Below are 18,814 nucleotides of genomic sequence, written 5' to 3'. Positions count from 1 at the left end.
ACAAATGTCATGTTTTGCTAGTTTTCCTCTTTTTTTAAAATTCTATAAATAACTACAAATTAAACGATCTAATAAATATCATACATAATCTTCACATAAAGAGCCGTGTTCATGATGATGGATTCACGTCATAACAAATGAAATGAAATATTTCATTTAACGACGCACTCAACACATTTTATTTACGGTTATATGGCGTCGGACATATGGTTAAGGACCACACACATATTGAGAGAGGAAACCTGCTTTCACCACTTCATGACCTACTCTTTTCGATTAGCAGCAAGGGATCTTTTATATGCACCATCCCAGACAAGGTAGTACATACCATGGCCTTTGATATGCCAGTCATAGTGCACTGCCTGGAACAAGAAATAGCCCAATGGGCCCACCAACGGGGATCGATCCCAGACTGACTGCGCATAAAGCGAGCGCTGTACCACTGAGCTACATCCCGCTCGTCATAATAAATGTTATGAAATGTTTTAAAGTAAATGTGAATAAATAATTTTGGCGGGAACCTCTAAATGCAACTTCTTTATAACAAATGAATGCAGCAAAAAGGGTGACCGGTTTGGTATTGATATCGTACATATAAGCGTACGAGACGGGGGGGAAGGGGGGGGGGGGGGAGACTGCCCCATGGTGCCCTGAGCAAAATCTAAAATTCGGAAAAAAATTATAAAAATATTCGGGCAAAATGTGCTAACCGGAGACCTTTTTATCATGTATTTCCATCAAGCTATCCTCAAAATTAGTTGTAATCCATGTAAAAATGCGTAGAGATTCGTTTGCAATCCTATATAGCTGTTTGGTAGTAATGCTAATATGAATAAATGTTGTGCAGATTCGGGAACTGTTGTTTAATTCGGGCACTCCCATACCCATACGACCCGATTTTTTAACGACCCAATTGTCGACACCGGAAATTTAGCGTGGGAGGGGGTCTGGACTGTGGTGAGCGAAGTTTATAGAGACATGCCCTACCCGAAAATGTATTAAAATCAAATTTGCTTTGTCAGGGGTAGGGGTGGGGTGGGATAGCAGAGCCGGTTTATCCTAGTAGCACATGTAGCACGTGCTACGGTCCCCGCGCTTCAGGGATTGCAAAATATATATCCTGGGAAGGGGTCCCCCTGTTATTTGTGCTACAGGCCCCGCGGATCCTAAAACTGGCTCGGGGTAGGAGCGGTTAACGACCTCCGAATCCACCCTCAACACATGCGCAAAAATATTAAATAATATTCGTCTCAAGAACTCTAAATAATGCATTGTTAATTTAAATTGTTAAAACTAACAAAATAAAATCAGACACTGGATTTAACTGAGGTATCATTTGTCAGTGTAAGTAGCAGGAGATTTTCAGTACAAAATGAAATGTGTGATTGTCACGTAGTTAAATGGTGCACGGGGTCCATATACGAAAATCTTAAACGTATCTGAGCGCATTGGATATCGACAGTGGTACAATGTTGCGTCATGCACTGAACGTGACCGATGTGGTAGTGGTAACTTCATGGTGTGGGCAGGAATTCATGGCATCGGAAAAACAACCTCATTTTCATCATTCATGGGAATCTGAATGCTCAGCATTACATTGACGAAATCATCACACCAGTTGTCATTCCGTTCATGCAGCAGCATCCAGGCGTTTTGTTTCAACAGAACATTGCACGCCAGCATTCAACAAGACTAACATTTGGACTTCTTCAGAGGAACAATATTGACACACTAAACTGGCTTGCACGATCGCCCGACTTCTTTCCTTATTGTGCAGGTATGGGATTTGTGGGGTCGTAGGGTGCGGGAGAACCATGCACATATTCACAACGTCCACAACCTTAAACATGCTTTAACTCGTGAATAGATCTCCATCACTATTCTAGAGATCCACAGGCTCATCAGAAGCATAAGCCGACGTTGCACCGCTGTCAACATGCTATGCCCAAGGTGCTCAAGACCTGTTACCGACTATTTTCATATTTTCGTGTATGGACCCCTAAGCAACATTTAACGATGTGATAGTCATACATTTCATTTTGTATTGGAAATCTCCTGTTACTTTATCTTATATATAAGTATAAGTAACTTATACTGACAAATTATGCCTAAATTAAATCCAGTGTCTGATTTCAGTTTGTAACCCCCCCCCCCCCCCGGCCCACACACACGAATTAAACGAAAATGCCCAAATCTGGATATTAGCGTTTAATCATATTAGTATTACTAGCAAACAGCTACCAAAAACAGGGTTTGTTACACAACTGGTATTATGTTTTATACGTGTTATTTTTGTTCAGTGTTGTTAGAATTAATACTGTATACTTTACGTACTTTTTATGTATGGTATCATGCGATATATTAATGTATGTATTGCACAGGCTATTATTCGGCAAACTAAATCATAATTACCCAAAATTCCGCAATCCTTTTATTATTTTTACTTAATCCTACGGGGACATTCAAATTTCAATAGCACCAAAATAGCCCCCCCCCCACACACACACACCTGTCCCGGTCGGGCTGCTCGTGCTCTTGCACCGGCCAGCACGGGATGTCCCTCCCTAACCCACCTCAAACCCTTTTCCTGTCCTGGGCGGAGGAGCAGACACATGTGCTCACGACAGGCGTGCGCTACAACAGCTTGCTCTGAATGTGCACGTTACACCTTATGACCTGACTGGCAGTGAGCAAGGTTGAGAATATGAAGCGTCATCAAGCATGGGGAAAGTTGTGCGAGAATGCCAATATTAAGATATGTTGGTGGAGATAGACCGAATCCCTCTTGTACAGGACAACTTTTACTGATGACCGACACTTACCTACTCCCCTATCAACGTCCTGTACCAATAAAACTTACTTACATGGTGAGACATATATTGTAGAGTTTGGTGTCCTCCTGCAGCGACTTTAAATTTATTTATTTTTATCTGTGAGATTTATTTGCTTTATCATCTTTGATATCTGTCCTTACATTTTCATCTTTGATATCAACATTTTCTTTGTATCTTTTAATACCCTTTATAACTGTTGCCGGTCTATACTTTTTTCCTTTCAATTCAAGCTCTTTTTTTTCTTTCTTTTTTTGTTTAATCTTTTAAATTTCTAGCTTTATTTATCATTTGTGATTTCTACTTTTTACATCTGAAGTATTATTTCATCCTATTATTATATTACATTGTACTTCACTTTAAATACTCTTACATAATTCGTTGTGTTTCAACAACATATTTATATAGATATAAAAATCCAAATATCATCAATTTGACTTCGTCTAAAAAGATGAATGAATGAATGTTTAACAACACCCCAGCACAAAAATACACATGGGCTATTGGGCGTCATCTAAAAAAAAAAGAAAAAAAAAGACCTAAAATAAAGCATGTGGGTTTGGTGTGCATCACCAACTTAGAGATTTGTGGGTTTTTTTTGTAAAAATTTACATTTCTTTGAAACCTATAGTTTTGTCATTTTCACAAGAAATATAACCATTACCGTTTCACTTGACAGTGTCACTGCTATTAATCTGGAGGTAAATGGGGTGGGGTGTCATCTAGAAGAAGAATTTATTAAAGGAAACATGACACGAGACCATATTATAACTCATTTTAAAAGAAAAATGATATAAAAATAATATACAAATAACTTTATAACAATAAAATACGTGTAGTTAACTTAAAATGAAGAAATTACGCTAATCAGTATCAAAGTACGATTTATGCATATTTCTTCGTGAGCGTTCGGAAAAAAAGGGAAGTGACGTCAGAGCCGCTGTACTCTTCCATTGTTGTTAACTGTTTATATATGGAGTAAGGGGCTTACGATCTTTTCAGTCCAACAGTGCCGTACTGCGCGGCCTTTGGGTGTAAAAATAAACAGTTTAAACGATCGGGATTGTCTTTTTATGGTTTTCCAAAGGATTGTATCCGAAGAAAGACGCGTGTATTTTATCGCAAAAGAAAAGATTGGACACCAACACCGCATAGTACTTTGGTGTCAGCCTATTTACAGCCCGAACGTTACCCGGAGACAAAAACAGTACTCGGTTGCGAATGCCGAGGTGTACATTGTACATATTTGGCACAAAGATACACCTCAGCATGTAGAATGTTTTATTTATTTATTTTTTTGGGAAAAAAAGAAGATTTTTCATGTTAGGGCTGTAGGCCTACATAACAAAATCTGTATTCACCGTCCGAAGAAGGAAACGTCAACAAGTAATTAAATATGGCATATACAAACATGGGATTTGGCATGAGGATACATCTCAGTACGATGTATTTAAATATGTTTTTAAAAAACGTGTAGAAAACAATAATAATTTTAAATGATGTTTTTAATCTTCGGGCGGAATACGTCACAAAAACGTTCCTCATCGCCCGAAGCCACAAAGCAACACGAAGTTCAATACAAAATAAACCACTACTGTCGGTGTCGAAATAACTATTATGTTTCATCCACGGGCTGACTTGAGAATCGGAGTGTTGTTTTAGTTAATTGGTCCTTTCTTTCCGTGGCCTGCACATGCGATTCCTGATTGGCAGGTGTATATTGCAGGGTATCGACCAGGTAAGTGATTACCACGGTCTAGACATACGTACCAGTTTTTTTAAGATCACAGGGTATTGTGGCGTAACCTATCGCGACTATAGTACAATGTTAATGGACATTATCAGCCGCCCTGCTTCATTACTGTAAATAATGCTGTAAAACCCTTGATTAAGTAGACTTTCCCATATAAAATTACAAAACTGACCAATTACGTAGTACCAAAGAAAAGAAAATTATCACTTGGGTATCGTGAGTGGTCGTTTTTACTCTAACGCACCCTACCAATAGGCCTAATAATATGCTACTTTTTTTATGAGAGAAAAATACTATAACCCCATTTCGTTCTATTGATGCAAATAGAAATATATTTAGTTTAAAAGTTGATTATACTCTCAAGTCATTTATGTTGTTTTACAAGCCAGGTTAAGCGCCTTGTCGTAAATTAGAGCGTTTGTTTACACTGTGCATACAGATTTCATTATGTACAGCCCGAACATAAAAAATGCGATATTTTCTATAAAAAAAAAACCCCACCAAAAAATGTTTGTCCTACATTTATATTTTTTACATATTTAAATACATCATATCGAGGTGTATCTTTATGCTAAATATGAACAGTATACACCTCGGCATTAGCATCCGAGTTTTGGTTTTGTCTCCGGGTTACTTTCGGGCTCCGGGCTGTAAATTGGTCGACCGGTCTGGTCTGGCACCATGTTTCTCCACCCTCCGACTAGCTATCCGTTTTTTCATCAGTATCACTGTTGTAAGTAAATGTGTGTCTTTCTTCATTTACTAACAGCTCATATTGATACGGCAAAACGTTTTGCGAACGAACACTCAATGTTTTGGTAAGCTGTGCAAGTCTTAGATTCTTTATGAGTGGTACGGACTAATGCTTTTAAGTGTAAGGCTTCAGATCAAGCGACGCATCTCTGACGTCACGGACCTCGTGATTGCCCTGCTCATTAAAGATCGGCAATTTCCGCTAAGAGCTCGTATCTGGGGTTCTTTTATGGAGATATTTTAAGTAATTAATTTTGTATAATTTTTTTTTTTAGGTGATTCAATTTATAATTAATTGTACATGGTTGGTGCCAAATATGGTTTACGTGACATGTTTCCTTTAAAGTAGTGTGTTTGTCCAGATGAATTCGTTAATCACACCAACAGAGTGGCAAAATTGTGTTTTAGTCCATTTTATTAAGGTACCTCCACTCATTTTATGACACTGTTTTAGTAAAAAACAGAAATGTAATACATAACAATTATCTCCAGACAATATAATTATTTGACTTCGCGACAGTTGACACAAGAGTTCCAATTTTCAGTATGTAGTTAGAAATAGAGTGGTAATTTCTGAAATGACAAACAGAATTGCAATTGAAATCTACTGGTAATGTATTCTAAAAAAAACCAATAACAACAAACAAATATGTTAAATTTGAGCCAGACATACCATGGGTAAAATACTGAAGTGAAATATATTAAGACCTGTAGTATTAAACAGCAGAACATAAAATAACAAGTCTGTATACTCATTATTTATTCATAATTTTTAAGAATATATATTTGCACATTCTCAAAAATAAACCATCAATAAGAAAATATGACACATACACTCACTGTCCATTCATACTAATAAGCATTCATTCACAGTAGCAGGCATAGTATAAAATATATCTACACGGCCCATTGATAATGGCAACCATAACATACAATTCAATCTGAACTGTTTATACTTGTATTCACATTACATAGCAACATAATAAAAAACATAATTCTCACTATGCTACTCTTTCATTCTCCAATTTTATTCCTGGAGCCACAGAGGTTTTTTTATCATCAAACAAGTCATAACAAAGGATTTCTACATTCGCCCCAATATGGCAACCTAACCACAGTTTCGTGAAAAGACGTGCATCTTTCATTTGCAACCTTTCCACTGACAGGATAGCACACACCATGACCTTTGGCATACGAATCATAGAAGAGTGGTTGAAATAAGAGAATAAGCCATTTGAACTGAGATGAGTCAACCAGAATGGACTTCATCTTGTATCTCTATTGCACTTGTCCTCATTATTAATGGAAGATAATGGCGTATGTTGATTATGACCGAGTGAATTCTGGATCTCACACACGCAAGATCTGTACCACCATGCACCAATGCTGAGGAGATTTGTAAATATGGATTCAGTTCTCATCCCTCGGAGGATCTTGATTTCCGTCTCCCACCTGCGCACCCTGTCCCCAGTCAAAGCCACCTGGACGCTCTTCTGGCAAAGGATTATAATTAGGATCTTCTTGTGCTGCATCAAATAAATATTTACTGAAAAAGAAAAAGAAATGAAAATATGAACAGGTATTTAAACCACAATCATACTAATGTTTCTACTTGTTCATATGCACATTTATGAATACTCAACCAAATCCTTTAAACTGTTTCTTTCGTTTCTTCATTTGAATTACAAAAAAAGGCCATTTAATATATTTCCAAACAGTGCAACTATTTAATTCTCGATTTGATAGACTCTTTAAGCACCTGCATGATAGACATAACTGTTACAAAAACTAGTTGCAATAAATCCACATACTGTCACTAAGAGCTCAAAACAAAATATTGTTGCTTATATTTAAACCAAAATGTAAAATCTTTAGCTTTAGTAATATTTGATTGTTACCTGTTTTAAGCTACCAGCTATACAGATTCTGTTGCTTTCAACAATTATATAATAGCCTGGTATTATTTCAGCAGACACCAACACTGTGTCTGACATATGGTATAGAACCACCTCACAATGAGGTATATAACTGTCCAGACTCTATGCCAAAATCTACCATCTGTCACCTACAATTGAACACTAGACCTACATAATATTAATGAAAACTGTAATATTATATTCCTTGAACAACTTTCAGTGATTTGGGGGGGTGGTCATTTAAAGACTTAATTCTTACAAAAATCTTGGTGTCTTCAATAATTTGAATCCTCCTGGTTTCTGAGGAAACACGTCTTCCAGAAAGTAGTAGATGTGCCCAACTGCAATTCCTACAATAAAAGTACACAACAATAAGAACAAGGAATATTTATCTAAAATTTTATAGTGATAAACTAGTGTAAGAAAGTAAATGTTGACCACTAACAAATTTAGTTTCTCAGTCTTTGCCAGGAAAGGTGAGTGATCACTCCCGCTCCCCTCCACACTCTCCTAGAAAGTTTTAGAAGAGTGGTAAATAGATCACCATGTAATAAATTGGCTCTCCATAAGTCCAAAATACTGGAGTAGAGTGCGCGAGGGTTAAACTCGACCCAGACCCGAGTACTTGACATTTACACCAGATGATAATGAGAATAAGGAATAAACTAAAATAGTATTATGCATCTTAATTCCAGTGCTGAACATGGATGCCAAATCATACCATTGTATTGCATTCCACACATTCGACTCTTTGTTTTTCCTGCATGTATCATATCCCTATAATGTAACTGGCGGCAAGCATATGGCAAAATTACATAGAAAAATATAATTAAATAAGGGTGCAATTCCTTCCACGGGTACTTGAGTCCTGCGAACAGACTCAAGTTTTGCTAGACTCGGCCCATGCTCGAGTAATTACGAAGACCCTAGTAATAAAAAATTTAATACATTTTATTTGAAACTTCACGAGATTGCTTATCTAGCACCATTTCAGGAGTGATTTTTAGCTCGCCTTGATCTTACTCATGGTTAAGACTGGTTTCTAATGTTTCCATGATGATCATGAGTTTGAAGTTCAGTAATGAATGACAACTACCCTGTCAAGTTGTTACAGTTATAAAAGTTGTAACATTCACTATAAGGCCTTTACAGTGAGGAGTGAATGCCAGAGGTTTGCAAGTGTGTGTACAGTTTTATAAAGAAAAAACAGGAACAAAAAAAAAGTAAAGTTTGTTTTATTTAACGATGCCGCTAGAGCACATTGATTTTTTATCTTATCATCGGCTATTGGACGTCAAACATATGGTCATTCTGACACTGTTTTTAGAGGAAACCCGCTGTCGCCACATAGGCTACTCTTTTTACGACAGGCAGCAAGGGATCTTTTATTTGCACTTCCCACAGGCAGGATAGCACAAACCATGGCCTTTGTTGAACCAGTTATGGATCACTGGTCGGTGCAAGTGGTTTACACCTACCCATTGAGCCTTGCGGAGCACTCACTCGGGGTTTGGAGTCAGTATCTCGATTAAAAATCCCATGCCTCGACTGGGATCCGAACCCAGTACCTACCAGCCTGTAGACCGATGGCCTGCCACGACGCCACCGAGGCCGGTTACAAACAGGAACAAGTTATTGCAAGTGAAAAACTCCTACAGTAACTACTTACCCATTAAATCAACTATGACAGAGTTACCAAGAAGAAGGGAAAATCCTAGGAGGACCCATGGCAAATAGGGAGCCTGAAAGTTCATCAGGCCGAAGAAGTTCATTCTGATGTATGGATTCCTCCTACTCCAGACATACACCAACATAATAGTGAATGCACTGCCCAGGAAAACTAAATTAACAAATACCGCAACAATCTAACAGCCAGTTAAGGACGGATACATTAAGTTAAATGTAAATTCATATTGACATATCTTTGGGACAAAATTCAATTCCTGACCTTAAATTTCAAAGAGAACTTCACCACGCACTAAAATATGCACCGAGTGTAGTAAGCCATGAACATGTTATCACAAAATACGAACCTGGTAATTTATCAAGTTTACATAAAGTTTGCCATTATTAATACATGTACAGTAAAACCTGTCCAAATCGGAATCCTGTCAAAACCGGCCAAGTTTAATGATTCAAAATTTTCTAAATTCTAAAAAGTGACCCTCTAAACACTGGATCCTGTCTAAATCGGGTCCAGTTTAATCAGGTTTCACTGTACTATAACATGCTGTCACAGATAAACTAATACACAGATGTGATCTTTCAGCTTTTTTTTTTTTTTTACATTAACTAATTTTCCCAAAGTAGACCAGATTTCATCCGAAATGCTGTCAAATGGGTTTTATTTACGTGTTTTAAGTAATAGTTAGAGGACGAGTAACAATACTTTATCAGCGTATAAAGGTAGCGTATAAAGGTAGCGTCGCACGAGACAAAGGCGAGGCGTTAGCCACGCGTTTTCTCGTGCGACACTACCTTTATACGCCGATAAAGTATTGTTACTCGTCCTCTGTCTTAGAGCACAGCCAAAATCGTTATGACTGCATGTGCAGCAATACCGCTTATAAAGTGAATGTCTGAAGTACTTTATCGGGATATAAATGTACTTCACGTGACCAAATATGAAGCTCCCATTGGACTAGAAATTCAGCTGTGCTCTAAAGATTATAAATAGCTTTTATTTTTAACTGGGTATCACATTACTCTGTTGCTCATTCACACCATTGTTCTTGTGTTGATATTTACATGTGTATTATATTTGAATAACACAACTGATCACAATTTTATACTCAGAACGTAATGCGAAAAACTCACCATATACTGTATGGGTAAGCTTGTTATAAAACTGTTAAACCATCCATCAACAAGTTATGTAGAAATAGATTTTTCTTGGAATCTCTAATAAAATTATAAAATAAAATATGCTGTGTGTGATAAGGATACAACCATCAAGGCTCCTCCAAAGAAAAACATAAAAAAGAAATCGGCAGTCCGTCCACGAAATGATCCCTCCTCCAACATCCGACAGTACCGGTACGCAAACACCATGTTGAAGAAGAAGTTAAAACCAATGGGACCGAAGTATAAGAAGTTAGTAACCAGTCTCCAAAACTGAAAAAAATTCAAACTTATTAGTTCAAACAGGCACATCTATAAATAATTAACAACAAGAGATTAAAGAGACATTCCCGAGTTTGCTGCATTGTAAGATGTTTCCGACTAAATGTCTACGATTAAACTTATATATTAAATATATTTTCTTGTTTAGAATATCAGTGTCTGTATATTCAATGTGATTCTGGTCTTCTTAATATTTGTAAGAAGCCCAAACTGGATTTTGTTTTCAAATAATTTTGTACGTACGAAAAAATCTTTTTTAGGAAATAAAATGAAATTTAACCTAGTACAAATATTAGAACTATCAGAAACACATTTAATATACAGCCACTAATAGTTTATGCAGAAAAATATATTTGATATGTAACTATAGTTGTTAAAAAGTCTCTGTTAGTCGATAACATCTTAAACATTACAGCAAACTCGGGAATGTCCCTTTAACTTGCATTAAGTTTCTACTGGTATATTAACATGTACCAATGAATTTAAATGATGTCTAGCTGCAATGAGTGAATGACCACTTACAGGTACCTTTGAAATTTCTAAATTACAGATGGGATCATTTATCATACAGGTTAGACTGACACAGGGCTTTATATTGCACTAAAGTCGAGGCGATCTACACTGTGTCTAAAATGAATATACCCTAACTAAGTACAAACATGCTGACTTCAAAACATTTCATCTCGAAACCACTGGAAAATTGACTTTTAATTACAGTGAAACCCCTCAAAACCGGACCCTCAGTAAACCTGAATTCCCTCAAAACCGGACGTTTTACACGGTCCCGTGATTTGCATATTTTTAAGCACTAAAATTTACCCCTCTAAAATGGAAACCTCTCTAAACTGCACCGGATGAAATTATTCGGTCCCTTTGTGTTCCTTTAATGCAAATTTTACCTCAGAAAACTGGATGGTCACACCGACATCAATCATTACTGCATTACTTATAATTTGAATACCTACTCAGCCGATAACATGATTGCGTACGCAGAGCTAATTACATGTGCGCGTGCTCCAGTATCACTGTTGTGCAGATGACAAATATCAATTAATGGATTAATTAACAGCTGGGATGTTTAAATAACTGGAGCAAACACATGTACTCCTTTTATTCTGAGCTCAATTGTTACAAAGTTAGATTAACTTACGAGTTTGATTGAGCTCCTTTTCATAGCTTACATGTATGTCTCACGATTACCGCAATGAACGGCAAAGCGACTAGGAATTTAATTAATTTTTTCAATTGTTTGGAACCTTTTTTTTTTTTTTTTAATCTTTGCAAAGTTTATTTAACAAAATAAAGAGTAACCAAGAGTAAAATTGTTTGGCTTGGTTTGGTGAAAAAAAAAAATCATTTTAGTATTTACTTTGGACATGTAGGAACATCCAGCGAAACACCACCTTGTTGAGTTATCGCTTGATAATAAACTTAAAATAATTCAAACGTTCAAAAGTGTACCTGGGGTGTTTTTTTTGCAGTTTTATTAGTTACTATATCAGTAGAGAACACCAACCAACAAACGGTTTACCTCAATACTGAAACCTCTGTAAACCGGATACCCCTCAAAACCAAAAAAACCTGTTGTGTCCACAGTAACAATGTACAAAAGATAAATCCTACCTGGTATTGTCTAAGTATTAAATCATGGTTGAAGTAGATCTGAAATGGTGTTACAATATCCAGTTGCTGAAATACAAAGTAATAGTTTATTAATTCAATTAAATGCTCCTAAACATGATTTATTTGGTGAAAACATTTTTAACAAGCATTCTTAAAGTACTGCTAAAGCAATATACAAGTATGTCCACTACCAGGCCCAACAAATTTCCTATCTCCTAAGTTCAAAAGTCATAAAAGTGAAAAATTGGTAAATTGCCATGAAAAGTCAAACATGATATGTACCAGTACATGATAAATGTGGGACAGACAGATGGAAGGAGATAAAACCTACATAGTCCCATCCAGTTAAACTGATAGGGGACCAATAACATTGACACAGAAGTGATTATACGCCACACATTTCTGTAATTCAAGCAAACTTGAGTACCATAGTATAATGATTATACAATTAATCAAAAGTTTCAGGTGTTTGAAAATTGTGAGAATTATACATTGATATATGTAGTTTCACACTCTCTGCACTTGCACAAGTCTAGTTTTCCCATAATCTATTGTTTGTTTGTACATTAAATTTAGGACAGTGTATACATGGTAGTAATGAGTAACACAAAATGAAATGGGTTACCTGCAGTTTAAGTATTAAAGGTATAGATATTAAAGGTAATATTATCAAATTTTGTTGGGTCTATCTCAGTAAAAATAACATTAGGTCAGTGTTTCTGCCAGAAAGAAATTTTTGGGTATAGCGCTATGGAACTGAATGCAACCACAGTCAACAGGAGGAATATGGGGGGGGGGGGGGGGGGGGGGGGGGGGGGGGGGGGGAAAATGGGTTACGTTCAGTGTTAGGGTTAAGAAAATCATACAGTAATGATAAAGGTACTTAATTTTGTTAAAAATTGGGTATGGCACCATACCTGTTTTACCCTCTGGAAGAAACCCCGATAGGTGAATGGCCTTAATAATTCAAATCTTTTTCAAGTTCATATATGGATATACTTAACTGATTCTATCATTATAAGTTGATCAACTGGTGCAAAACCAATTATAATCAATGATGAACTTCCAACTGATTCACACCAATATTTGATTCTTTTTTCATGGCATGTTTTAAGCCATAGACATTTTTTTAATTGCACGAGTTGCATTTTCATAAATGTCATATTTTATAGTACTATACTTAATTTTGATGTAAACAGGACATGCAGGATTTCTACCAGAGGATAAAACGGGTATGATGCCATACCCAAATTTTTGGGCGCATTTTTTTTAAAGTTAACCTTTTGACAAAATGAATTACTTTTATCATTACTGTATGATTTTCTTAACCCTAACCTCAGCTCATTTTCTTTCTAGAGGAGGACCCCATATCCCCTGTTGACTGTGGTTGCATTCAATTCCATAGCACCATACCCAAAAATTTCTTTCTGCCATAAACACTGCTTATAGTGTAACAGACCACTGTGTAACTAAGCGCTCTGACATTGTGTAAGTACCTTAAATAAATTGCTGCTATGCTTTAATTGGCTGTATAATAATCAACTTTTAAAACACCAAAATGTGACTGGAACACAAACCAGTGACAGACCAGACATGGTAACCAGTCAATTCGTAACAGTCATTTCGTACCCAAGTTTATCATTTCGTACGTCATTTCGTACCATAGTTATTTGGTCATTTCGTACCATGGTTATTTCGTACCATAGTCATTTCATACCTTAATCATTTATTGAACAGCTTAGTTGAATGATAGAGAGTAAAATGTCGCATGACTGGTTTAAAAAATAAACATTAAGCTAATGCAACTATATTGAAGCCCCACCCCTTAATAAAGAAAAAAAGAACAAGAAAAAGATGATATATTACTTTCATCTCCTCACGTTTCCGTTCATCATTATATTAATTACCAACAAGCACCTTGTGTTAGAATAACATATCAAGATCTTCTAAGACAAGCCGATCTCAGAAAAACCTTAATTACCCATGAAGACCGTGTGTTACAAGGTATGTTTACACATCAACGTTCTATTCGTCAACAATAAAAATAAGAAGTGGCATACCATGACAAAAATAAGATACTGAGTACGAAATGACTATCAGTATCACACTATGGTATGAAATGACCAAACATTATGGTACAAGATGGTAAAAAGTAGGCACGAAATGACAGTTGTACGAAATGACCAAAGCACTATGGTATGAAACGACTATGGTACAAAATTACTAAGATACGAAATGATCATAAACTATGGTACGAAATGGATGGTACGAAATTACTAGTAAGTAGTAACCCCAGACATAGTTCATCAAGATAAACGTCTCCGGCACTATATTTATTATTATGATGTTTATTGCTGTGCCGTAACGTTTATCCATTGGATAGAATTTTCCATTTGCAATCACGATTTAATAAAATCAGGCATATGTGCTTTATTTAAGAGCCTCAACACGTACAACAACATATTTTAATAAATTTTAGACAAAAATATTAAGTACAATACCTTTGGTAACCTTTCCAGGATTAGATGTTTAAAGATGACACATTTAAACATTTGAAAGCTATTGTGGAATGAAAATATTGCGGAACGAGAATTATTCGTATCAAGCATTTTACGTACACCCAATAAAAAGAAATATTGCGGAACTGAATGGAATTGATTATTTATTTTGTTATTTTTGTTTCTATATATGTGCTTTGTGTAGGTTGCATTATATGCATTATTAATAATATTATCACATTAAAGTTTTGGGGTGTATTATTATTTTATATTATTATTAAAAAAATAATGATTGTCAGTGCAGGTCATTACTTATTTTAAGGCCTTTTAAGGCGATTTCTGCAAGTTGATTAAAAAAATTATTTCCTTGAGTCTTTTTTTTTTTAAATATTATTATTACAGGCCATTGCTTACATGTGATTCAAAGGTTTTTATCCTTTTTTTTCTTAAAAAACATAATCTTAGTTTAATTATTATTGCAAGTCATTAGTTATTTTAAGGGGTTTATTTATTTATTTATTATTCATTTATACATAACCATTTGAATATTAACTGTGCTGTTGAATGTAATTAATTCATAAGTGTGACTTGGTGACAACTGCTGCTTGAGACAACTGCCTTGTACCAATGTGTGTTAAACATGGGTAAGCACACTAAATTATGAATAATGCACATTAATTACGAATGATGCACATTAACAAGAAAACAACAAGAAACAAGTAAATGTGTGATCTCTTGCTACCCCGTTTCATCTCTCTATGTCTGTCTCCCCAAACCCCCCTCTGTCTTGTGTGTATATAAGTGTGTGTGTATGTAATGGAAACATTTATAAATTAAAAATAAAACACGTTTTTATTTAGTTAATAATTAAATTAATTAATTAATTTATTATTATTTAATCAATAATTTATTTATTATGTTATTTATTTATTATAATTACTAACATTATTCAGCAATTTATTATTATATTATTATTTATTAAGTATTAATTATTTATTTATTAAGTATTAATTATTTTTTTATTAAGTATTAATTATTTTTTTTAGTATATTATTTAGTTGTTATTAATTAATTTATTATTTATTATTATTATTATTAAACATGATATTCCATTAAATATCGTGGAAGAAACTCGTGAACCCGAGACGAATAATAATAAAAATTATCCGATTCCGCCAACAGTTTTCAATCACATTTTAAATATGCTCACAATGGCCGGCGGGAATATTCGAGATTTTGTTCGTAACTGAAAATTGGATTAATGCAGGATTACTGTTTGGACAAAATGTCTATTTATACGTAAAACGTAACTCTTTATACGGTACAGGTGATGTGCCAGTTCCGGATCACCTGTAGTTACCGATCAGTCTGTCGGTATATTAAATTTTTAGTCATTTCTGTGTAAATTTCATTAAACAAATATTCTAACAAACAAATAATACATGTTTCTTGAAATTGTACGTAAAATAACTGTAACAGTATATAGTCTTGGTTTTATTTTGGATGGCGATACATAACCACTATTAAAACTTTACACGAGCAGACGACATGAAAAAAAGAAGACGTTTAAAAAGAGATGATGTTTTTGATGTTTTTCTTTTTATATCCTTTGAAATTTTATAGTACGCGTAGGGGAAACATATATAGATTGTGGATGACTAGTTTTATGAAAAGTGATGCTGTAAACGACTTACTGTAACTCCTCAAAGGGGACACACTTGATACGCCAGTTGCGGATCACTCACAAAACGGAAGTATTTACATTGTAACTGCCGCTAGATAGGGCGATGAACGCAGGGTTTATCTCAAGACTCAAAAACGGTGGAATTTTTTTCTCCATGATAATAATAATAATAATAATTATTATTATTTTGTTCTTAAACCTCTCTTGATTCGTCATTTTAACCACTAGTTCATAATAATTCGACTCTGTATGTTTCGGGGCTCATGTCATAGTAGCCCTAGACTGTTCGTCCCATGGCCAGTCATCCTCTACAAAATATTATATTAATTGTTGTAGTTCCACCTATTTTTCTTGTATTATTTTTGTTTTCTACAGGTAATGACAATATGTATATAACGTAAAGACACGTATTTTATAAACTGAAACTACGATTTTAAGTGTTCGTCCACTTGTCTCTCACGTTGTATTTGTAGGCCTACGTGTAATTAGCCATTCGTACAAATACCAGCCGCAGTCATTCACAAATATGGCTAATATAAATCAAATGTAGTTTTTAAAAATTCCATTTTCGTTTAATTCGGGCAAAAATTAGTGTGCCCTGCCCCCTACAAAAATAGGAGCCCGTATGACCTGTTAGATCGCCAGTCTAGAATCGCTAAAATCGCTGCACACGTGTCTTGTATTTGCCCCATAAGACTATTCAGTAATGTTGCCTGCCCCCCTCAGTGTGAGAGCCGTCCACCCCATTGCTTGATTGATTGAGAAAAAAGAAAAGTTTACTGTACAAAGAAAAGAATCGGCACAAGTTTGACATGATTGCACGTGCTTTTCGCATACTCGACTACTCGACTTTGGGAGAGAGGGGGAAGGGGTCCTCTATTTGGTTTTGTAGTGAAAATCTCTTATTCGGCTTAATTATAATTCGCATTTAAACAGTCTGTACCACTATAGGGTGGATTATTTTTTTCAGTGGAATTTTTGTTTTACACAATCGCATTCTGATGCAGGAGAGTCAGTCGGCCACTGAGCTGTGTATTCACACGGTCAATCTGAGCTAGCCCTAGCCTTTAGATTGTCGTTGAAAATAATTCTGTTTTCAGGAGCAGATCCAGGAATTATTTTGCGGGTGGGTGGGAGACTAACCAGAAACGGGCAAATGGAACAACACGTCAAAAATAATAATTAATAATCCACTTTTGTAAGATGTATCATTATTAACAAGGGGTCTAACCCTCCTGCTTCAAAATTATTTGTTTAATTTTAATATTTAAACAGGGGCGGATTAGCCTATATCCGGCTAAAAAAAAAAACCCCACCTCCACCACGTAGATAACCTGTAAAAATTATAATTTCAAATTATAAACATTTACATATTGTTTCGGACCCCCACCTAAAGCATAATTCGCCCCTGTATTATGATAAATACTAAACAGTCCCAAAGTTGATATTTTGCTGATATGTCATTTCTTTCTATTTTCAAGCCTTTGTTCCTTTCAGTTTTAAAAGTCATCAATATAATAATAATGATAATATTTATTATTATTATTATTATTATTATTGATATATACGATAATAAATGAAAACAATTATTTATTATTAGTAATAATAATATTAATTATTATTATATACTAGAATGCCAGAAATCAAATATAATTCAACTTGTTGAAACAATGAAAGTACACAACGAAAATAATAAGGATCGCGCACCTTTACTTTTGACACACGCCCCGTATATCTGACGTCATGGGACGCCATTGTTGATTTTAATCGATTTTAGAAATTGCTAATTAGGGGCGTAATCAGGGGGGTGGGAACCCTATGGAGTTGCAAATGATCATAAAATATGTCCGGCAGGATCCATGAACGTGCTGAAAGTGCTAACATGTTGGAAATAGTGTTTTTGAAGGCGTAAGCCTCTATTTTTCGAAAGTGATCCGGAACTGGACAAAGTGATCCGCAACTGGCGTACGCCAGCTCGAACAACACTGTTTTTGGTGCCAAATGTTTACCTAAATTTACATTTTATATCACTGTTTATTTATATGGTTGATTATCTTTATTACCAAGAATTTCTTTTCAAGTCATACGCGCGCATGTTGACAAAATTCACAATTTTGTTTGAAGTGATCCGGAACTGGCGCATCACCTGTAACTTTTTATATTTATTGGTACATCTCATATTTCGCCACGAAATACTTAATTCCATGGTTGTATCGATTCCGCCTGAAATCTGGGCGGAAAACGCACGCTTGTTTTTGCTGTTAAACTTGTAAACATCGGGTCCAATAAATGTCAAAATGTAAAAAAAAAAACGGACCGTAGATGTTTACCGTGGTGAACTACCCCAGAGCCAGACACTACATAGTTACATCATCATAGTACATGAATGACGAGTTCAATTTTGAAAGTACGTCAGTGAAGCAGTTGTACTGTATTACCAACACGTTTATATCTTACCACTGCAAGAGTTGTTAGAACACAAGCTGTAGTATATGCTCGAGTTATTGGAGGCATCTGCATGTACTCTTGTTGAACTGTTAGTGCAGCCATGGTTAATTTTGTTAAAGCCACGTGTTATACGCATGCGTGTAATTCCGGAAATAACTACTCTCAGCATCAATCGATAAAGGTCT

The 18,814-nt window shown here is 35.4% G+C and overlaps 1 protein-coding gene across 1 annotated transcript; it reads right to left on the bottom strand.

The window, feature by feature from the left end:
• Positions 1-6,080: 6,080 nt before the first annotated feature.
• On the bottom strand, positions 6,081-18,785 carry LOC121368361 (derlin-2-like). The gene is made up of 6 exons (XM_041493054.1): positions 18,639-18,785; positions 12,000-12,065; positions 10,200-10,367; positions 8,923-9,118; positions 7,513-7,603; positions 6,081-6,883 (listed from the first exon to the last, which is right to left on the bottom strand). Exons 1-6 carry the CDS (start codon positions 18,729-18,731, stop codon positions 6,748-6,750), a joined length of 750 nt encoding a protein of 249 aa, XP_041348988.1. The 5' UTR covers positions 18,732-18,785; the 3' UTR covers positions 6,081-6,747.
• Between the last annotated feature and the right edge of the window lie 29 nt (positions 18,786-18,814).

This window comes from Gigantopelta aegis, chromosome 3 (assembly GCF_016097555.1).
Source record: "Gigantopelta aegis isolate Gae_Host chromosome 3, Gae_host_genome, whole genome shotgun sequence".
Classification (NCBI taxonomy): Eukaryota; Metazoa; Mollusca; class Gastropoda; order Neomphalida; family Peltospiridae; genus Gigantopelta; species Gigantopelta aegis.
The sequence above is the reverse complement of the archived record's forward strand: the minus strand, read 5'-3'. Positions and strand labels throughout refer to the sequence as shown.